The sequence below is a fragment of the Arvicola amphibius genome, chromosome X (assembly GCF_903992535.2).
Source record: "Arvicola amphibius chromosome X, mArvAmp1.2, whole genome shotgun sequence".
Classification (NCBI taxonomy): Eukaryota; Metazoa; Chordata; class Mammalia; order Rodentia; family Cricetidae; genus Arvicola; species Arvicola amphibius.
Genome location: NC_052065.1, coordinates 16354992 through 16373376, shown reverse-complemented (window position 1 = coordinate 16373376; position 18385 = coordinate 16354992). Strand labels below are relative to the sequence as shown.

The 18385-nt window shown below is 45.9% G+C and overlaps 1 protein-coding gene across 1 annotated transcript; it reads right to left on the bottom strand.

Annotated features, from left to right (window-relative positions):
* Positions 1-14802: 14802 nt before the first annotated feature.
* Positions 14803-18150, bottom strand: Gata1 (GATA binding protein 1). The gene is made up of 5 exons (XM_038316559.1): positions 17934-18150; positions 16957-17334; positions 16711-16856; positions 15673-15798; positions 14803-15208 (listed from the first exon to the last, which is right to left on the bottom strand). Exons 1-5 carry the CDS (start codon positions 18148-18150, stop codon positions 14837-14839), a joined length of 1239 nt encoding a protein of 412 aa, XP_038172487.1. The 3' UTR covers positions 14803-14836.
* Positions 18151-18385: the final 235 nt, after the last annotated feature.

Sequence of the window (18385 nt, the reverse complement as noted above, 5' to 3'; positions counted from 1 at the left end):
ATGGTAACCATAACTTGGACAAAAATTGGTGCCAGGAATGGTATATTGTTGTGACGAACCTGAACATGCTGTTTTGGGGAGGATTGTAGAAGAACTTTGGAACTTGGGACAAGAAAAGCCATGACTGTTCGGTGCTTGTTGAGCTGTTCTGTAGGAGTTAGAAGATAATGTTGTGTTGAGGGCAATGCAGAAGATGGAGGCAAGCTTGTAAAGTTTCAGCGGGATGTTCTGTTGTTGCTGTTGTTTTTGAGACATGGTTTCTCTGTGTAGCCCTTACTGTTCAAAGAGGGAAGTTTAAAGACTTTACTGGGGGCCGTTTGTTATTTTGAATTAAGATTCTATGGTCCCGGTTAGCTGGGGCTGAAGAATACGCTGTGTTTAACAAGATACCAGAACTATTAAAGTGAGGCCTTGGCTTTACAGGGATACTCAAGGCTGGTCAGCTGGAGCTGAGAAATTCGTGGTGTGGGAAGGGTTTCTTCAGAGTCAGCAGACAGGGGCTGTGTTCCGGAGGTGGTCAAGGTTATAGCTTGCGCTAACAGTTGAAGGGGGTAGTTTAAGCATCACGCAAGTAGTGCTGGTTTTAAAGGCATGAAGGGGTCATGGAAAGCAGCATCAGTGGAGTGGAGTCAGCTGGAGCCTAGAAGACAAGCGCTGTGTGCTACAGAAGGCAGAGCTGGAAACGTGACCCAAGACCCAAGCTCCTGGAGGAACACAGAAGGCAGAGCTGGAAACGTGACCCAAGACCCAAGCTCCTGGAGGAACACAGAAGAGCGTGAGTGAATCACAGACACTGGATGGACATTGAGTTATTTACACTTTTGGAGTTTGGTTTTGCTTTGATTCCACTGTGGCCGTGCCCTGGTTCTTCCCCCTTGAATTAAGAAAGTATTTATTTTTTGATTTTACAAGAGTCACAGTCTCGAGAGTCTTTGAATTTTAAAAGACTTTAGATTTTAAGAGAGATTGGCTATTTTAAAGACACTGAACTTATTTAATATGTTTGAATGTGGGCTTTTTTTGCTTTTGTTTTTGTTTTTTGTTTGTTTTGTTTTTTTTGGTTTTTCGAGACAGGGTTTCTCTGAAGCTTTGGAGCCTGTCCTGGAACTAGCTTTTGTAGACCAGGCTGGCCTCGAACTCACAGAGATCTGCCTGCCTCTGCTTCCCGAGTGCTGGGTGTGTGTGTGTGTTGATGTGTGTATGCCTGTGTTTGTGTGTGCACATGGAGGCCTGAGGGCAACTTTGAGCATCTTCTTCACTTTCCACCTCATTGTTTTCAAACTGCTTTCTTATTTGTCTGTGTGTGTGCATGAGTGTGGTTTGTGTGGAGGCCAGAGGAGGTTGTCAGGTATTATGTTGCTTTCTGTCTACCTTATTTCTTTTAGACAGGAGTTTCCCTGAATCTGGAACTCGTATTTTTTTACCTAGGCTAGCAGCCAGCAAGCTCCAGGGATCATTCTTCCTTCTACCTCATCGCAGCACTCAGCTTACAGGCATTCATGAAGTCAGACTTGTCACATGAGTGCTTGTATCGGAACCCAGGGCTTTACAGTTGGGCAGCAAGCCCTCTTAAACCTTGAAGCTGTCTCTCCAACCCCCTCCATCTTATTTTTTGAAACAGAGTTGCTCTTATTGGTGGGGGAGGCATTTAAGACAGGGTCTCCCTTCTGTAGACCAGGCTGGCCTCAAACTCCGAGATCAGCCCACCTTCATCTCCCGAGTCCTGGGATTACAGGCATGTGCCACCACTCAGTGAGGCAGTCTCTCTTGAGCTTTGTGACTTGGCTGGCCAGCAGGCCCTGAGAATCCTGTTCATGTCCCCTTGGTGCTAAAATTGCAGGTACATGCTGCACTTAGCTTTTGAAAATTGCATTTTGTTCATTTTGTTTATGGATGTGTGTACATTCGTGCAAGCATGAGAGTGCCATGCCATGCTTGTGGAGGTCAGAGGACAATTTGTGCGAGTTGGTAGGAGAAAGTCTACCATGTGGGTCTCAGGGATTGAACTCAAAATCCTCAAGGATTTGTGGCTGGTACCCCTACCTGCTGAGCCTTCTCCATAGTCTCTGACTTTAAAAAAAATACAAACAAACGCAAGCATGGGTTCTGGGGATCAAACTCCAATTCTCATGCCTTCACGACAAGTACTTTACTGCCTGAGCCATCTCTCTAGCCCTAGGATGAGAAGTCAGATGATCAGTTTCCTGGTCACCTAGGTGCTTTCTGTATAGCTACCATGCTTGTGTTCACAGAGACATTAAGATTGGTATACACTGAGTGCTGGGATGGAAGATGTATCTCAGTTGGTAGAGGGCTTGCCTAGCATGCATGAAGTCCTAGCTTTATACCTCTGTAATCCCAGCACTTGGGAGGTGGAGGCAGAAGGTTCGGAAGTTTAATCCTTCTTGGCTACATAGTAAGATCAAGGCTAGCCTGTGCTTTAAAAAAATGCGGTATTCATACACAGTTTCAGATCAAGGGATTGTTATTAATTAACCTAAATATTATGTTATGCTAGTTGTCATGAGAAACTCAAGGGCTTAACAAGTTAAGTGTTTATTTCTTTCTCATGTAAAATACCATCAGAATGTTTACTGCCACTCATTCATGGACCTAGAGAAATACCATTTTATGGCCTAGTTTCCTCTATATACTTGGAGTTCTCACTAGTTGGTAGATGGGGAAACAGAGAGCAGAGGCTTGCATGGAAAGCTTTTGTGGCCTAGACCTAGAAGTCATAGATGACACTTGCACAGAATTAAAAATAAATCTTGAAAAATAATTCTATTGGCTTAAAATCCCAGATATTCACACTTGCTTTCTTTGATGCAGTGCTGGGGATGGAATCCAGAGGCTCACGCGTGCTGGACAAGTGCTTTGCCACTAAACTCCACCCTCCACCCTGACACAGGAGTTCTACTGTAAAGGTAAGAAGTCCTCTATGGGTTCAAGTCAGTGTCTACTGTCTGGAGTCAGGAGAATGGCCATATTAGCTGGAAAGGCAGGTTTGTAGGAAACTAAGGAGTTGGAGCCATTGTCAAGGGAGAGGAGAGGATGTGAAGGCTCTGATTTCCTGTACAGATTTAAGAAAACTCCTTTTAAGGCCTGAAGAGTTAAGGCTTTCTGCAGTTATTCAGGCCAGAGGATTACATCATAATAGGCCAGGTGTCACGGATGACAACATTAACCCAGAGGGTTACAGTCCAAAGCCCTCTGACAGATAGACGTTCCTCTTGTCTCCTTCTTTGGAGAGTAAGATTTGGGAATGTTTCTGTTAATACCTTTCCCCATTTTCCGCCTCTCCACACCCAGTGGGGGACTGCTAAAAACATTGCTTACTGACCTGCAGTATTTGCCTTCAGGGGCATCCACAGTGCCTCAAGACAGACAGTGTTCTTCCTTTACAGCACCTGCATTTAAAAAAAATTCTTTGTTCCCAGCATAAAATAGTTTGCAACGTGGGCATTTCTTACATCCCACAGGGACAGGCTAGTGTAAAAATATTCCATAGGTGTGTCAAACAGTAATTAGGAAAAAATCCAGGTGTTTCTGTACAGCACTGGAGCTAATGGGAGCTGATAGGGATCATGAAATCCTGTATGTGTTCAACTAAAGATTCTAAGACCGGTTCCAGACATATGTTTTTTTTTTTTTTTGGTTTTTCGAGACAGGGTTTCCCTGTAGTTTCTAGAGCCTGTCCTGGAACTAGCTCTTGTAGACCAGGCAGACATATGTTTATGGCAGTTCAGACTGAGTTATAGAACTCTTTCGTTCTGGCATGAGCATGTATGTGTTTGTATGTGTGTGTTGCTTGTGTGTAGAGGGAATGTGTATGTGTATAAAGCCCAGGTGGTGTTCCCCAGGCAGAGTGCAGGTTTATTATTTTGATACAGAGTTTCTCACTAGCTGGGAACTCCCAAGATAGGCTAAGTGGGCATGCCAGGAAGAGCTAGGGGTTTGCTTGTCTCCAGTCTCCTTCTGTATTGGGATTATAAGTATGGTCCCCCACAATGACTTCTTGTACCAGGTTCTGGGGATCAAACGAAGGTCCTGGTGTTTGGAAGGTAACACTTTACCAACTGAGCATTTTGTTTCGTTTGTTTTTGGTTTTGTTTTGTTTTGTTTTTCGAGGCACGGTTTCTCTATGTAACAGTCCTGGCTGGTCCTGGTAGACACTCTGTAGACCAGATTGGCCTCGAACTCAGAGATCCACCTCCCAAGTGCTGGGATTAAAGGTGTGCACTACTACTGCCCAGCAAACTTTTTTTTAAAGAAGTCACCATGTTGTCCAGGCTAGTCTTAAACTCTTGGCCTCAAGGGATCCTTCTGTCTCAGCCTCCTGAGTAGCTAGGACATATACTAGGCATGTAGCTTAGCGTATAATTACCTAGCATATATGAGAAGAAAGGAAGGAAGGAAAGAAGAGCAAAGATATCCTTTAGCTGGAGATGTAGTTACTTGGTAGAGCATTTTGCCTAGCACATGTGAAACCCGCGATTGCATCCCTGGCAATAAAAACAGTAACAACAAAACCCAGCAGCCAAACAGTTTGAATTTCAACTGTGTACCATCATTCCCACATTGGAATATGGATTATTTAACAAGACCACCACAGGTTCCCCTACAGGATAGGCATTTTATAGTGATTCACTCCTTAGGTTCCTCTAAAAAGGTAGACAGAAGGTTGCTATTGAATATAATGGCAAAAAAACTTTCTGTACCAGCTCAGGGTGGAGGCACCTGCTAGGAGTCAGTTCTCTGCTAGGAGTCAGTTCTCTGCAGAGTTTGGACTGTGGCTACTTCCAAGACTTGGGTTCGTGTTTCTTCTGTTGGTTCAAGACAGTGGACCCCTAGGGCAGTGGTAGTGCCACCTTTAATCCCAGCACTTGGGAGGCAGAGGCAGGTAAATCTGTGAGTTCAAAAGAACTTGAACAGTCAGTCTGGTCTACAGAATGTACCAGGACAGCCAGGGCTACACAGAGAAACCCTGTCTCAAAAACAAAAAACAAAACAAAAAAGGTGGGGCTCCGTGCAGATTAAGGCAGGGCTTTCAGGATAACGCCATGGCCAGGGTAGCTCCAGAGAACCCAATCAGGAGGTTTACTACCAGGTGAAGCCATAGGTCCATAGTTTCATAAATAAGATTGGCAGGGTTCAAAGTAGAAAGTAAACTACAGGTGTCCATGCTATTACTTCTCATAGGATCTTGCTGTTTAGACTAGTCTGGCTTTTTGCAATCAATTAATTACTTTTATGTGTATTGTGGTTTGTCTACCTGTATGCACACTATTTGCATGCCCGGTGCCAAAGGAGGCCAGAAGCGGCCATCAAATCCCCTGGAATGGAGGAAAAGGTGTTTGTGAGTGCTGGGAATCAAATCTGGGTCTTCTGAAAGAGCAGCCAGTGTTCTGGACTGTTGAGCCATCTTTCCAGGCCCCCACCTTTTTGTTTTGAGGTAGGGTAGCACTACCTGGCTGGCCTAGACCAGGCTAGCCCTGTATCTCTGCCTGTCTCTGCTACCTGAGTGCTGGGATTACAGTCAAGCATCCCCATGCCCAGCTAAGAAAGAACTTTCTCAACAAGTTCCGAACAAAAGTCTGTGTTATAAGGTGGATCCTGGGTTCCTTGGTAAGACGTGATATTTAATAGGATTGTTTTACCAGGTAGTGGTCAGGGCTTATTGCTGACAATAAAAGCAAGAGCTTCTACACATGATCACATTTCCTGAAGGAGTTAAGGATGGAAATTTCTATACAGAAAAGTCAGATCTTTGGAAGTAAAAAATGAATTTATTATTTAAGGTGTCTTATGGAGGACAGGGAAGTAACCAGCGGTATGCCAGTGATGATCCTGCCTGAGGTCCACACAGGCCCCACAGAGAGATTGAGGCTCACATAGAAGGTCAGGACAGGCATCACCTTCAGGGGTGGGTGGTACAAGGGGCTCCTTGCTGTGTGTGGTCTGAGATTCCTAACCAGGCTAATGTAGGGGCTGGTGCTCGTATCCAGAACCAGGATGGATTCCCTATGGATCATTAGAGAGGGGGATCCCTTTCAGGTGTGAAGTCATGCCTGAAGTCCCAGCACCTTTGAGGCTGAAGCAGGAGGATTACCATGAGTTCAAAGTCAGTCTGGATACATACTGAGCAGAAAGCCAGCCTGGGATACATACAGAGTGAGACCCCATGTCAGAAAAATCGAGAAAAACAAAACAACTAGATGGAACTGAGACCAGGGAGGAAGAGAGGGCAAGATGAAGGGAAGGAGAGCAGGAGAAGAAAGATGAGGGGGGGTAGACGGAAGAAGAGGGGAGAGAAGGAAATAGGGAAATGGAAAAATGGAGGGAGGGGAGAGGGAGGAAGAGGAAGAGAGTGCTTGCGTGCACGCATGCACACACACAGACAGACAGACAGACAGACACACACACACACTAACAAGAGGTCAGGTCTATAGAGTCTCAGAACTGGCCTGTGTTTCCTGCACTCACCCCTAGGAGGGGGTGAACCTGGGATCCCTTATCAACCTAAGGCCCGGAACCTATATAGCAGTAGTTCCGCTTAGAGTTGCTGTTCAGATAAGGGGTGTCTGCAAGGTGTGAGAGCTGAGGGCTGAGCTTCTTTTGGGGTCAGGCATACATATGGCTTTTAGAAGGCCGCAGCCATTCTGGACACTCTCTGAAAGGAATATAAGTGATCGTGATTTTTTTTAGATAAGGTCTCTATATATCTCAAGGCTGGACTTGCATTCACTGTGTAACCCCAGCTGACCTCGAACGCATGACAGTACTACTGCTTCAGCTTGCTCAGTTCTGGGATCACAGGTGTCAGTTGCCATAGCTGGCTGCCCTCAGTGGCACTAACGACAGGGAGTTGGCTCTCTGGTGAAGAGTTACGTACCAATTGTGTTTTAGTTTCTGTACCTCCATAGCGCTCATGTGTGGGGTTCCAGGGAAGACATCTCTACTAATACAAACAAAGCTGATTTGCAGGACTGGGGGCAGTCACTCCGTTCAGAACCCACTCGTTAAACTTAGGGTACTTGGGCAAGATACTTAAACAGGTCCAAACCTCATGTTTTTATTGATAAAGATGAGCATGAATAGACTTTCTTCAGGCATTATGAACTAAAGTAGACCTTTGAAAAATAACCTATTTTTATTTCATGTGCATTGATGTGTTGCCTGCATGTATGTCTGTGTGAAGGTGTCAGATCCCCTAAAACTGGAGTTACAGGCAGTTATGAGCTAGCATGAAGTTGCTGGGAATTGAACCCTGGTCCTCTGAAAGAGTAGCCAGTGCTTTTAACCACTGAGCCATCTCTCCAGATCCATATTTTTTGTTTTTGTTTTTGAGACAGGATTTCTCTGTGTGACAGTCCTAGCTACCCTGGAGCTCACATTGTAGACCAGGCTAGACTTGAACTGGACTTGAACTCACTGAGAGCCACCTGCCTTTGCCTCTCTCCAGCTAAAGTAGACCTTCTTAAACTGTGTGTTAAGACTTATTATGGCCGGGTAGTGGTGGTGCACACATTTAATCCCAGCACTCGGGAGGCAGAGGCAGGCAGATCTGTGAGTTTGAGGCCAGCCTGGTCTACAGAGCTAGTTTCCAGGACGGGCTCCAAAGCTACAGAGAAACCCTGTCTCAAAAAAAAAAAAGACTGAATATGGAGCTGTGCGTGTGGTGGCCCACACTTTTAAGCCCAGCATTGGGGAAACAGAGATGAGTGAATTTCTCTGAGGCCAGCCTAGTCTACATATTGTGTTCCAGGCTAGCCTGGGCTACATGTGACCCTGTCTCAAGACAAAACAAGAAAATATTGACTGAATGTGGGCTTACATAACTGAATGTAGGGGTCATGAAAAATTTGGCAACAGTAAAGCATTTCTGAATGTTTAATGGTCAAAAATTAATCCAAAAGCATATCCAGAATGTTTATGGTAGCACTTGCTTGTGTGGAATCATAGTATTGTGGAGTATCCACCAGAGGAGACTCCTCAGACATGGGTTTAAGCCAATAGAAAGTCTTTATTAGTCAGCCAGCGACTACACTGGGTGTTTGGGATCCTAGTGTAGCCCTGATCCTTTCTCAGGATGAGCTTTAAAGCACAAAAGCCATGTCCTGGACTGACATACTTAAGTTAACAAGAACAGTTAGCCAGAAGTGGAACTACAGAAGCCAAAAGCAAGGTTAGTACATTCAGAGACTTTCCCAGAACTATGGACTTTGAGAGTTGGGCCTTTGTTTTTATTTTGGCAGGCGATGCTGACTATGTGCTGAGATTTACAGTCTGAATGGCACTTTCATCATGGAGTCAGTTGTGCTAAGGTCTGGGGGCCTACTAAGATCTGGGGTCCTGTTACAATAGGACTTCAATGCAGCTCTGGTTTCTTACTATCATTCTTTAAGATACAAGTGTCAAATTAGTATGTGCCAGGCCTCATGGCACAGACCTGTAATGCCAGGCACTTGAGAAACTGAGATAGGAGTACGACAAATACAAGACTAGTCCAGGTAATTTAATACGATTCATCTCAAAAGATAAAAAGATGGAAGACAGGCTGGGCAGTGGTGGCACACACTTTTAATCCCAGCACTCGGGAGGCAGAGGCAGGCAGATCTCTGAGTCTGAGGCCTGCCTGGTCTACAAGAGCTAGTTCCAGGACAGGCTCCAAAACTATAGAAGAAACCCTGTCTCAAAAAACCAAAAAAAAAGGTGGGCAGTGGTGACACACGCCTTTAATCCTAGCACTTAGGAGGCAGGTAGGTGGATCTCTGAGTTCGAGGCCAACCTGGTCTACAGAGTGAGTGTCAGGATGCACTCCAAAACTACAGAGAAACCCTGTCTTGAAAACTTAACAACAAAAAAAGATGGGAGACAGATAAGAGAGGGTGTGGGTAAACAAGTAATCAAAATTAATTATATTCATGTGTGAGCAAAATTTTAAAAGGAAAAAAAGGCTGGGCTTATAGCTCAGTGGTGGAGTGTCTGCCTCTCATGAATTAGGCTGACTTTAATCCCCATTATTATATTTTATTAGAATGTTTGACTTAAATATTATGGTTGTCAGCTGGGTGGTGGTGGTGCATGCCTTTAATCCCAGTACTCAGGAGGCAGAGACAGGTGAATCTCTTAAGTTTGAGGCCAGCCTGATCTATAGAGTGAGTTCCAGGACAAGCTCCAAAGCTACAGAGAAACCCTGTTTCAAAACACCATATATTTCTTAGGCATGGTGGTGCATGCCTTTAATTCCAACACTCGGGAGGCAGAGGCAGGCAAATCTCTGTGAGTTCATGGCCAGCCTGGTCTACAGAGAGAGTTCCAGAATAGCTGGGGCTATGTAGACAGACCCTGTTTCAAAAAAAAAAATAGTGTTTGAGTGAGGTTGGAGAGATAGCTCTAAGATTAAGAGCACCGGCTGCTCTTCTAGAGGACTCAGGTTCAGTGTCCAGCAACCATGGCTTAGAACCAGTAAATTAATCCACTTCCAGAGTATCTGACACCCTCTTCCAGTTTCTGTGGGCACTAGGCATGCATATGGGTCACAGACTTATGTGCAGACACTCATAAACATAAAATAGTAAAATAAATTTTAAATAATTTAAATTACTCTTTGAAGTGCTAACTTCATTTTTTAAAGCCATTAAATAAATTTTGATTTAGGATTAGGACAGAATTTCTAAAAACTTCTAAAATAGCCATAAACATACTTTTTAAAAAATACAATTACTGTGTGTGCATGCGTGTGTGCATGTGTGTGTGTGTGTGTGTGTGTGTGTGTGTGTGTGTGTGTGTGAGGACAACCTGCCGGAGTCAATTTTCTCCTTTCATTATGTGTGCCCACCCAAATTGAACTCAACATCAGGCTTGGCATCAAGCACCCCTGCCTGTTGAGCCGTCTTGCTAGCCCAGGCTTAAATATAATTCTCGCATTTTGCACTACATATTTATCTGAAGTGGCATTCTCAGCATTGATAATAAAATCAAGATATACTTGTACAGTTTCAAGTATTCAGCCAAGATTTCTTCTGAATGTGTGTGGAGGTCAGAGAACAATCTCTAGTGTCACTCCTCACCTTCCACCTTTTGTTTGAGACCTGGCATCTTTACTAGCCTGGAACTTCACAAAGTAGTCTAGGCTGGCTGACCAGTGAGCACCAGGGGTCCTCTTGTCTTTCCCCTCTGTCTCGCCAGTGTTGCCATAACATGTGTAGGCTACAATGTCTGGCTTTTTACATGGGTTTCAGGATTTGAACTCAGGTCCTCACATTTGCAAGGCTGATGATTTACTAACTGCCATCTTTCCTGTTCCAAGATTTAATTCTTTATGAAAAAAATAAATATCTTGGTAATAAGGTAGTACTGGTGAGCACCTTTAATCCCAGCACTCGGGAGGCAGATGTAGGCAGATCTCTGTGAGTTCTAGGTCAGTTTGATTTTACAGAGCAAATTCCAGGACAGGCAGGGATACAGGAAGAAGCCCTGTCTCAAAAAACAAAAACAATAAATAAATATCTTGTTAGTATGAACATTTGCTTTCGTTTTGTGATGAATAAGATTGTATGTATACTGAAAAATTGTTTTAATTTATATGTTCATGATTTTATATCAGTAAATTATTTGTTTTTAACTTTTTTAGTTCTTTGAGAGTTTCACATCATGCACCCTAATTCCACTCACCCCAAGCCCCCCATTTTCTCCCCTCACCCCTGCAGCACCCCCTAACCAAAACCAAAGAAATCAAAACACAGTAAGAAAGCAAGCAAACAAACCAACACAATTAAGAACAAACCAAACCAGCCGGGGGTGGTGGTGCACACCTTTAATCCCAGCACTTGGGAAGCAGAGGTAGGTAGATCTCTGTGAGTTCGAGGCCATCCTGGTCTACAAGAGCTAGTTCCAGGACAGGCTCCAAAGCTATAGAGAAACCCTGTCTCAAAAAACAAAACAAAACAAAACAACACAAAAACAAAACAAAAAAGAACAAACCAAACCAAAACCCCCAAAACAAAAAACCCCTTTGCTTCTCCTTGCTTGCCTCTCCAACATCTCTTCATGCATCCTGGTGGCATTGGGAGCCATAGTGTGTCATATAGTATATATACCCTTTTGTCCTATCAGCTTTATTAGCAAATGTTCATTGCAATGAGTCACTGATCTGGTTCAAGGCCCTTGGTTTCTGCTACACCATTGTCAAGGGATCCTCACTAGAATTCCTCTGGGATATCCTGTATACCTAATTTATTTTGTTTTCTTTTCTTTTTTCTTTTTTGTGTGTGACTATTTGTTTATTTATTTATTAAAAATTTCCACCTCCTCCCATCCTCCCATAATCCTCCCACTCCCCCCACTGCCCTTCCCCCTCCCTCTCCAGTCCTAAGAGAAGTCAGGGTGCCATGCCCTGCAGGAAGTCCAAGACCCTCCCCCCTCCATCCAGGTCTAGGAAGGTGTGCATCCAAACAGACTAGGCTCCCAATAAGCCAGCACATGCAGTAGAATCAAAATCCGGTGTCATTATTATTAGCTTCTCAGTCAGCCCCCATTGTCAGCCATGCTCAGAGAGTCCGGTTTGATCACATGCTCATTCAGTCCCAGTCCAGCTGGCCTTGGTGAGCTCCCATTAAATCAGTCCCACTGTCTCCATGGGTGGATGCACCCCTCACGGTCCTGACTTTCTTGCTCATGTTCTCCCTCTTTCTGCTCTTCATCTGGGCCTTGGGAGCTCAGTCCTGTGCTCCAATGTGGGCCTCTGTCTCTTATCTTCATCCATTGCCAGATGAAGGGTAAGGCTCACAGTGAGCCCGTCCATGCTGTAGAGTTCATGCTCATCGCCGTTGTCCTTGGCTTCTCAGTCAGCCTCCACCGTCAGCCACATTCAGAGAGTCTGGTTTGGTCTCATGTTCCATCAGTCCCATTCCAGCTGGACTTGGTGGTCTCCCGTTAGTTCTGTCCATTTTGTTTTATTTTTAAGAAAGGGTTCATGTGTCCCTGGCTGGCCATGAACTTCACAGGCAGTCAAAGATGACCTTGAGTTTAGGATCCTCTAGCCTCTACCTTAAAAGGAAAGAGGCAGACAGTCTTTGACCAGATTACCTGTCCCAACTCTGTGCTAAACTGTATGGCCTTGGGTGAATCACTTTACCTACTTCTCTTAGAATGTTCCCAACTTAAAAGTACATTATCTTCTAAGTGTTTAATTTCCTTAAAAATATTTTTATTTTTAAAGACATGTATTTTTACCTTATGCATATGAGTGCTTTTGCCTATGTGTATGTATGTATACTGTAAGCCGAAAAGGGCACTAGAAGTGGAGTTACAGCTGCTTGTGAGCCATTATGTGGGTGCTGGAAACCAAACCTGGGTCCTCTGCAAGAGCAGCAAGTGCTTTTAACTGCTGAGACATCTGTCTATAGCCATCCTCCCAACTTATGCTTATTAAATTGAATTACATATTTCATTTCGGGGAAGAGCTCACCCAGTTTAATAGGTGTATAAAGAGGGTACCTGGCAGTGTGGTACTCCCCACCTAGCAGGTATAAGATTCACAGGCCATTTTTAATTTTAATTTTATGTGGATGAGTGTTTTGCTTGCATGTATGTCTCTGCACCACCTGCATGCCTGGTGGTGCCCTGGGAGGCCAGAGGAGTTACAGAAAATTGTGAGAAACTGTGAGTGCTGGGCATCCAGCAGATTCCTCTGGCAGAGTGCTGCGCTTAACTGCTGAATTCCCTCTCCAGCGTCCAGACGTTTTTTACTCATCCTTCCAAGTGCAGGGGTTATAGGCTTGAGCTACCACATCCTGTTGCAGAAGATTTTGTCTGTCTGTCCCTTCATTCTTCCCATTCCCTATAGGGCAGCGGGCTTAGTTAAAGACTGGATGCCTCCCAGCAAGGCTCAGGGAACACATTTGAGTTTTCAATGTAATCCACTCTTTCCCACTTTCCTTTCCTGAAGATTGTCTCTTTTCCCATGGAGGAGGGCCCCTAACTCAGTGGGAAAGTATGCATTTGACAGCTCCACAAATGTACACAGAGCTGCTCCCATTGTCAGCCCTAAGACACACAGTGCCATGGCACATTCTACATGGTGCATGCACCCGTACATATTTAGACAGTGGCAGAGAAAGAACTGCCATTTCCAGAACAACTGTAGTGCCGGCTGCATTCCTGCCACCCAGATCCCGGCCGCCTGGCTAGCGTATGCCCCGAAATAACAACACACAAACTGTATTCATTCAAACACTGCCTGGCCCATTAGTTTCAGCCTCTTATTATCTAATTCTCACATCTTGCTTAACCCATTTCTAATAATCTGTGTAGCACCACGAAGTGGTGTCTTACCGGGAAAGATTCAGCATGTCTGACCTGGTGGCTGGCTTCATCACATCTGACCCAGAAAGGAGAGGCATGGCGATTGTCTGAGCCATCTACCTCACTTCCTTCTTCCTGTTCTGTCTACTCCACCCACTTAAGGGCTGGCCTATTAAACGGGCCAAGGCAGTTTCTTTTTATTAATGAATGAAATCAACACAGAAGACTCTCCCACATCAAACAACGAAGATGTTCTAGAGAGACACACATCTTGGTACAGTTTGAAAATGAAATGTCCTACACAAGTTCATATCTTTAAACATTTGGTCCTTAGCTGGTGGTACTATTCTGGGAGTTTGTGAGGTCTGACTGGTTGGGGTGACCTTTGTGGGTCATAACACTTCTTGCTTCCAGTGTCACTCTCTACATTTCTGTTCTGACTGTCATGAAGAGTCTTGCCTTATCTCCACCCCATGAGAGCTGCCAAAATGCTTTCTCTACCGTGATGTATTGGAATCCATTTGAAACCCTGAGCCAAAATAAATCTTCCCTGTGTAAGTTGCTGTTATCAGGTCTTTTGTAACAGCAACAAGAGAATTCATTGTTGCACAATGTCACAGCCATACTATTGGGCCTCGTACATAGTCCTTGCTCAGTGTCTCAAAGGTGCTTAGTTATCAGATTCTGTGCCCAGTTTGTGTTGTCACACTGTCTCAGTGATCATCCAGAGTCACGCACAACCATGCAACTCCAACCTCACCTGTCTCATCGACTGTCACGGTACATGCATTTCTGCGTGCCGTTCTTCTGCAGCTTGGTGACACCCTTGCCATCTTACACCACCTCACCCACAATTAACCAGTCCTACACCATCTTACAAAGACACATGGAGCCACCTGGTCCACAGATCTTCATATATGCAGTTACATTTTTGGATGGTGATTTTCAGTTGCGAAATGTGATCCTGCAGACTCCTCCAGGCTCATGTATTCACACATTTCTGTTAGATTCTGTCGTCAAAAGAGCCCAGGCGCCACTCCACCCCCTACCAGATACTGACATTTATTTAGCCAAACACAAACTCGCAGCTCCAGTTTCAGGTCTTGGGTGGTTTTATTTTACAAAATCTTTGAAGGTACAGGCAAAGTGATGTCTACGGCTCGTAGGGTTGGGCTCTAAGAGGAGGAAGAAATGAGCATGGTGGCAGATGCCTGGAATCCCAGCTCGCAGGAACTAAGGCAGGAGGATGTCAAGTTTGAGTCTATCCCAGACTACATAGGGAATTCAAAGCCACCTGGGCTACAGAGTGAGACCCTGTCTCAAAACAAAACAAAACAAAACAAAAAACAGGAAAAAAAATGTCAGGCATGGCAATACATGCCTATAATCCCAGTACTTGGGAGGTAGAGGCAGGAGAATCAGGAATTTGTCATCGACAGCCTGGGCTACAGAGATCCTGTCTCAAAAAAAAAAAAAAAAAGGAACACCTTCTCTGCCAACAAGGCCTAGGCCATTTTGTGTACCTTCAAGAACTGAGGGGAGCCACTACAGTGGTGCTGGTGGTAGGTGGCATAGGACCTGTGGGGAAAGAGGCTGCGGGTGATCCCAGCAGAGGTCCAGAGAAAGGCATAAGATGGCTGACAGGTCCTGATAGCACCACAGGTCCCAGGCCCTGGTAGAGATGGGCAGTACCTGTGGTGCCCAGTGTCAAGCCTGAGGCCACCTCCCCACAATTCCCACCACTACTGCCACCAGCTACCACCATGAAGCCACCAGCTGGCCCTTCAGCTGCTCCTGCTCCTCCCAGACTTGAGCCCCGCTTCTTTTTCCCTTTTCCAGAGGCCTTGCGGTTCCTAGTCTGAATTCCATCCTTCCGCATGGTCAATGGTCGGTTTACCTGGAGAAAGGGAGACCACAGGGTTGCCAGCTCCAGCTCTTTGTGTGTATATATCTGGGCTAGGGACATCCTCTCAACCCCACTGTTTTAAGAATATAGAATTAATTCAATGACTAGGGCGATATACTCAGGGTGTAGAAAAACATGTGGCCGTGAGGCTCTGAACTTGGAATATCCTCCTAGACTGGCAAGAGGTACCCAAGACTTAGTGCATGGGAAGGAAAGGTAGTGGAGGTGGCAAGAAGAGAAAGGGGAGAGAGGGGAAGGACAGAAAGAAGGCGTGAGATGGAAAGAGTGGCTGAGCACAAGGAGAAGAGAATAGAGAAAGAAATCGCAAGAAGAGAAAGGGGAGAGAGGGGAAGGGAGGACAGAGGAGGAAGACTCTGGGCGGGAGAGAGAGTTCAAGGTGGATGAGGACACCACCGTGGAGGAAGGACAGCAAGCACCATGAAGGAGAGTGTCACCTGGTGTAGCTTGTAGTAGAGGCCACAGGCATTGCACACGGGATCTCCACTGGCATTTCTCCGCCAGAGGGTTGTGGTGGTCGTTTGGCAGTTAGTGCACTGAGTGCCTGCCCGTTTGCTGACAATCTGAGGGACAAAAGGATGTAGATCAGAGCTCTGGGAAAGGAGAAGTTGGGGACAGAGGCTTACAGGGCCTGAGAAAAAGGGGTGGGAGTCCCACTCCCGAAGGGGTGGGAGTCACACTGAATGCAAGTATTCCTATCTAGGATAAGGAAATTACTTAATTTTAATATTATTGTTATTTTGTTTTTTCCAGACAGGGTTTCTTTGTGTAGTCCTGGCTATTCTGGATCTAGCTCTATAGACCAGCCTGGCCTTGAACTCACAGAACTCCTACTTCTGCCTCCTCCACCACTGTCTGCCAAGGACTTTATTTTATATTTTATAATCTGTGTGAGACTCCTTCCATCTCTGGTTTTCAACTTTGGCCACATATCTGAATCTTTTGAAAGAAGTCAGGTGTGGTGACTCATACCTACATTCCTGGCACTCAGGAAACAGAGACAGGAGGATCATGACAAATTCAAAGCCAGTCTGGTGTACATAGTTTCAGGCCAGGCAGGACTACATAACAAAGGCCTGGGACTCCATCCCCAGCACAGAAAACAAAATCCTTTTGCCCAGTTCAGTGAAGTCCTGCCTTCTGTAAGAAGGCATCCAAGGAGATTACACTGTGAACCATAAGCAATAAGCCCACTTAAGGATGTGGGTGAAGTTTTTCACACAAATTTGAGAACAGAGCTTCTGTTTGAAGCCTCAAAGGGTAGGTAAAGGATGAGAGTTGTCGATCAGAGTAGGGTTCCTGCATAGGAAAGGGACGGGTGTGTCCCCATGGGGAAAAGATGAAGATGAGGGCAAGTATACGATGTGTTGGAGACAAACATGAGTTGGGCAGGGGTTCCTGTCGGAGGGAAGAATACGGCCTTTTGCCCTGGGCTGGAACTCATCTGCATAGGTCAGGCTAACCCCTGGTCTTACCAGTCGCTTCTTGGGTCGGATGAGAGGCCGGTTCTGGCCGTTCATCTTGTGATACAGACCGCAGGCATTGCACAGGTAGTGGCCTGTTCTGTCCCTTCGCCACAGTGGAGTGGCTGTTGCTCCACAGTTCACACACTCTCTGGCCTCTGGTGGGTGAACAGAGAAAAGTTAAGCATTAACTCAGCTTAACTTTGCCTTGAGCTACCTAGCCCAACTCATCCTCCCTGTCCTTTCTGAGAGCCTCACCACAAGGGGCCAAGGGGAGGCTTCCGTGAAACTTGGGGGAAGAATAGGCTGCAGAACCGAGAGGGCTCCCCGTGGGAGAAAAGAAAGGACCGGGAAAGTCAGGTCCCGCATAAGCACTGCTGTTAACAGGCACCGATGCTGGCAGTGCAGTCCCCAGGGTCAGGAGGTCTGGACTCAGTCGCTCTGTCTTCAAGGTTTCCAAGAAGGTGGTGCTGCTTTTCCCATCAGGGTCTTCCAGGGCCTGGGGAGGGCCATCCTCGTGGCTAGGGCACACAGTTGAAGCAGGGTACAGCCCCGTCTTGCTGTAGGCCCAGCTAGCATAAGGTGAGCCTCCTGGGATTCCCTCCATACAGTTGAGAAGCGGGTACACCTGAAAGACTGTTGGAGGGGTACAGGGCAGAGGGGGGAGGAGAGCAATAAACCTAAGGGTAATCAATGTTATGGTGTCCTTCAGTCCCAACATGGCAGCTAGGTTTCCAATCTTCCCACAACAGTTTGTTTGTTTACTTTTTTTTCAAGACAGGGTTTCTCTGTAGCTTTGGAGCCTGTCCTGGAACTAGGTCTTGTAGACCAAGCTGGCCTCAAACTCAGAGATCCTCCTGCCTCTGCCTCCTGAATGCTGAGAGTGTGTGTTTCCACCATGCAGCCACAATAGTTCCCTGGATAACTCCTGGGTTCTAAGTCCCTCTGGTCACTGTAGCAATGACAACACCATCCTTTCCTTTCTGTCTGGGATTGCAATGACTACTGTCACCAAAGAGAGCTAATACATACTGCTAACCTTGCCTCTTAAAGTGTCCCTCCAGTAGGGCACACAGAAAGGAGTACTGGTGTCACCGGGGGAAGAGGTCAGTACATTCATACATAGGGCTTCTATTTCCAGGATGACCCCCTAGTAGAATTGTGAACTGGCTTATGGTTTCTGTGGCAATCCTACCAGTCTCCAGCCAGTGCCAAGGCAACTACCCAGCAGTTACCTGGGGAGTGTCTGTAGGCCTCCGTGTCCCTGTAGTAGGCCAGCGCAGTGGCTGCAGCCGTGCCTGCGCTTGGGGAAGTGGAGGAAGCTGCTGCATCCAAACCCTCAGGCCCTGAGGAGAAGAACCCTCCTGAATCTGGTGGTGACACCAGGGTAGAATCCACAAACTGTGGCAGGGGTTCTGAGGCTCCCAGGGCCCCTAGGCCAGGAAAATCCATGGAGAAACTGGGGTTTAACCTGTGAGGACAAGAAGGGTTGTCAGACACGGAAATCCTTTTTCTCCAAGTCATCACCTAGGACTCTATTTCTCCTTTTCCCCACTCAGGTTCTTTTCCTCTTCACTTCCTCCCTTCTCAGGCCGTTCTCTCTCCTGTCTCTCCTTCCATCCTCACTTCCTACCCATCTTCTTCCTTTGAGCACTTCCCAATTTCCTCTTATTGCCTCCCTTGTCTT

Coding starts and splice junctions, on each gene's coding strand:
- Gata1 (XM_038316559.1), bottom strand. CDS start 18,150: ATGGATTTTCCTGGCCTAGGGGCCCTGGGAGCCTCAGAACCCCTGCCA. Junction 17,335..17,933: donor GGCCTACAGACACTCCCCAG/GTAACTGCTGGG, acceptor CCCCTCCAACAG/TCTTTCAGGTGTACCCGCTT. Junction 15,209..15,672: donor TCTACTACAAGCTACACCAG/GTGACACTCTCC, acceptor CCCTTTCTCCAG/GTAAACCGACCATTGACCAT.